Here is a 4,696-nt window from a genome sequence, read left to right on the forward strand (position 1 = left end):
CTCTCACTCCACCTCCGACAACCTGTCACCCTCCCCTTCCTCCTCTTCCTCCACCACCGACATCCCCGTCGTCATTCCCTTCCTCCTCTTGTTCCACCTCCGACAGTCCTATCACCCCTACTTCCTCCTCTTCCTCCATCTCCGAACAGCCCCGCCGACTCCCCTTCCCTCCTCTTCCTCCACCGCCATTCTTCAATCGCTCACCCCCTCTTTTACTCAAATCGAAAACAAAGCAGAAAAGGCAAATTGGATCTGACCTGTTTTGATCAGGCCCAAATCCGGTTCAGCTGGATCTGATTTTCGGCTCAGATCCAACCCGCAATGGCAACAGATCCGTTAATGCTTCACACTTGATTCAAAGCCTGTTCAGACCCGTTTGGAATCCAATTCGAGTCTGATTCGAACCCCTCTAATCCTATTCGAACCCCGACTCCGCGGCCCATTGGTGCATGGTCGATCCTGTAGTCGAAGACGTCTAATTCGTGTACAACCTAGAGACCGACGTGGTAGATCTGCAACTCTCTCAGTAGTTTGACTACCAGCCTTTCGACACCCCAGCAGAGTACATCGATCGCGTGACCCCTCAGATCGTTGATAGCGTGGAGAGCCGTCTAGGAATCAATTCGTGGCACCGACACTTTCACCCAGACGCACCTCTTCACCCCAGCTACATAGCTCTCGGAGGAGATCTCCCTCCCCTCATATTCGACGTCATCACACCACCTCCAGAGGTCCCTCACATCGAGCCTATTCAGATCGGTGAAGGTTTCATTTTCTCTCGACCCGGTACTTTAGGAACTGCCATCGTGTGCATGTTATTATCGATTATAATATCAACTGCTATTGTGTTGTGTTCTGCTTGATTAGTGAGAGTGAATCTGTTGCCTCGTATATCTGTTGATTTAAATATTTCAAGTCGAACTTTTATTACAAGAACAAATTATTACATTTCTTTTCTAAAAAATTTACAAGATCGTAAGCTTAGTAAATTGCACTTTTGTTTAAAACCATCTAGAGCTCCACTTATCGATCGCTGATTTGGTAAAGCATTGATGTCGCTATTCTTCTTACCTGCATACGCATTGTTTCACATCAATTACTCATGAGAAATAGGTTGTGGGACCCATTTTCATGTTTTCAAGCTTATTTCATGACTTTTTGGAAGGAAATGAGTTTCCTTAAATTTGGGACCCATGGCACTATTATCTTATTTGTTGGTGGATCTCACATACACATCTCTTTTTTTCCTCTCTCAACCAAACACAAGAAAAGGAAATCAAATACCTTCACATGGGTGTGTCGGGTGTTTTGATTACATTTTCTTAGTTTCTCAGCCAACCAAACATACCCTGAGTGAATCAATGCGATAAATATTCAAAAAATTCAAAAACATTGTAAATAATATGCAAATATCAATAAACAGCAACAAGACAAATTAATCACAGCCAACTTTTCAAAGACACAAATCTAATAAGTCATAAACCATCTAAATGAAGTAACAAGTAACAAATATTGAATAGTAATATTAATTAGTAACTACTAATACAAATAATTAAGCAACAGACTTTGACTTTGAAGTTCAAATTGTGGCATGTCGTCAAAATAATATAGATAATAAAGTAAATTTCAACAAAAAAAAGCAAAAAATCGACAATGAAAAAAGAAACACAAAAATTCAATAACAAAAATAAACTTTACTTTATCGGACACCTTTCACACCCTCAAAATTTTGAAATAGAGACAAAACACCTCGCGCCTTATATCACATGTCTTAGGTGAGCACCTGAGGCGCCAAAGCAATGTCACGATGTGCCAAGGCAAGCTCTTGATGCGCCAAAAGGTGACCGCCTTAGTAAGCTTCATCGCCTAGCAATACACGATGTGCTAAGTTACAAAATCGACTTGCCTGAGCGCCTAAGGTGCTAAGGCGCATCGCCTTTAAAGCATTGGCTAGAATTTTGACCAATATCATTATCTAAATGATTAAGAACTCATTTTGTGACGCCTAAAGCTTGAATGCAAATGCCAACCACCATTTAGCACAGTGACTTGCTTGTTTCACCGGGTTAAAAAATTTCCACTCATCATACTTTCTTCCTTTGACAATGAACTTACCCATGCAAATATATGAAGCATTGTTTTATCACTGATATAGCTGATATACGATCGATAAATCCTTTTATAAGGTTTACCACAAAACGATATGGTCTCAATATCATTTACTGATTTTTGGTAATTTTGGGTGAGATATCTATGACCTGACCGATATATAACTGATATTTAAGCCAATGTGTCCTTTTATATGGCTTGTCACAAAATATTATAGTTTTAAAAAAAATTCTTTAATGTTTTTCAGCAAAAATTCCAACACTACGAAATCATTAGCAAATAGGCTATTTTCTTTAACCAAGTTACAATAATTTGTTGGGTACAATCATACCAGCACTAATGCACTAGATCCTATCAGAAACTCTGCATTTAAGCGCGCTTTCTACAATTTGTTAGTCACCCTGAATATATATTATCTATATGTTGAATGCTTAGATTTTATAAAATATGTTTAGATCACATTTTAGGGGACTATATTATATACGCAGATAATCCAATATAGCACTCCGATATTTACTACATATCCCTAATATCCGCAATCCGTTATAGATTTTAACCATCCGATATTTCCCCGACATCTAATATATAAAACCTTGGTATGAACGAAATTGCAAGACTCTCAAAAACAACCTCATCTTCTACTAATAAAAATTAAAAGGCAGAAAATTACACCATGCATAACCAGTTACCCCGAGTATAGCCACTGTCTTTTGACGCAAGGACAAATTTCTAAAATTTAACATCTTAGGTTAATCACAGCTGACTTGGAGGTTTGAGCAAATAACATTCCACTACCACATTAGAAAGCATAGTAGATCCTGTTTAAGATTTTTCATTAACTACCAGAAGAGATAAGTCATTCTTATACACCTGAAACATTGGTTGCACTTGCTACAGTATAACCTGCTAGTCTGCATCAAAAATAAGTCCATTCTTTCTTTCTTTTTTCTATTATGGACGGTTGCCAGAATGCCGGTCACTAAACAAATAAACAAATGGTATCTATTAGTTTCAAAGATGAACTAGTCCAAGATGGATACCGATCCAAAACTTGAGAGGGGATTGCTCCTTTCAATCTCTCAAAATAAGATATTGCGACCATGGAATTTAGGTTTCAGAGAACGGAAATGCCCATAGCTCTCTTTGTTTGGACGGAATCTCCATTAGAAAAATGCATAACAATGACGGGCTATGTCTGCTCTCAGATTTTATGGGTTCTTTCGACGTCAGACGGTCAGAGTGTATAGTTAGTAACTATTTCCTGCCAGTACCAATGTAGTTGCAAATAGCTACTCCTCCCATCCATTTAAATCACATTAGCAACAATTGTAGGGTAACCCAAATTCGTCTACCTGAACAACCAAAATCTCTTAATCAGTAATCATAATTCTTCATCGACTTGTCCTAATTATTGAACGGATTTAGTTTTAAGAAGTAACGTTCTAAATTACTAATGCCCCAAGGTTTCACCCTATTCAAGTTTGATGACATAGAGTTCTATTTTGAGAATTTAACACCCTAAAGTTTCAAGTTGACGATTATTTGACAATTTGATAGCCGAAAACCCGAACTTCGTTCCTCACTTTCCCCAAACTCAAAAAACTGATATTTGGTAAGAAAATCATTTCTCATTCACTTTTCTATGCCAATATTCTTGAACAAAATTAACATGAATCCTTTTTTCACTATCAAACTACCAAAATTGAACTTCAGGTGTCAAAGTAAGAAAAGAGTTAACCTTTGGGGTATTCAAGTGCAAATAATACCTGCCACATGTTGCTAGGGTTCGTATCATTGGATTCTTCCAATGTTTCGATCTTTAGAGGCTCATGCTGAGCCCAGCCTCGATTCCGGCGAGGAAAAGTGACAATCGCCGTATGATTTCCAGTGTTATCGCCGCCTCCCTCTTCTCCGGTCCCGGTGAACGCTGCCCCCTCTGCCGACGCCATAGAAGCCCTCTGCTTTGATTACTTGGAGAGCAGGGCAAGCTTCTTATCCCGCTCCGCTGATAGATACTCGGGTTCTTTTTTACATATCAGTCCTTCACAGTTGAAGTATTGCGAAAAGGATGCACCAAAATTTAGGGTTACCTTAACGAAACTCCCTGAACTTTGAGTTGTTTTGCCTTTTGGAATGTCTACAGAACTCTCGTGGACTTAAAACTTTTCTTATCAGCCCCTTGTAATTAGCAAAATATCATTGAGAGAAAAATCTCAAACTTAGTCATTTGCTATTCACATGCGACATACATCCCTCCTCCTAATTGACCATTTATTTCTCGTAAGAAAGTGTTGGTTATTTGCTTGCTAATTAAAAGTAGAGGTCGGCTGAGAAAAGTTTAAAGTTTACAAATTTTTAAGAGACACCACAAAGGTCAGTGGTTTATTGTCAATAACCTCTAGGGCCTATGTGCAAGAATTTCAAAGCTCAATGAGTTCTGTGAAATTAACCCTTATTATTATTATTATTATTATTATTATTATTAATCTTTTTTTGTTAACTCAACCCCGAGTAGAACACGGATCATGGGATCCATATTAGAACCTCCCAACACTCTGAATCGCCCACAATGAGCAAATTAACCCTA

The 4,696-nt window shown here is 38.4% G+C and overlaps 1 protein-coding gene across 1 annotated transcript in view; it reads right to left on the reverse strand.

Annotated features, from left to right (window-relative positions):
- The window catches only part of LOC109830451, an 8,749-nt gene extending 4,555 nt beyond the window's left edge, over positions 1 to 4,194 (reverse strand). The window contains exon 1 of the mRNA XM_020397705.1: positions 3,876 to 4,194. Coding sequence (XP_020253294.1) covers positions 3,876 to 4,058 — 183 coding nt within the window. The 5' untranslated portion in view covers positions 4,059 to 4,194. The remainder of the gene's footprint in view (positions 1 to 3,875) is intronic.

The sequence above is a fragment of the Asparagus officinalis genome, chromosome 2 (assembly GCF_001876935.1).
Source record: "Asparagus officinalis chromosome 2, Aspof.V1, whole genome shotgun sequence".
Classification (NCBI taxonomy): Eukaryota; Viridiplantae; Streptophyta; class Magnoliopsida; order Asparagales; family Asparagaceae; genus Asparagus; species Asparagus officinalis.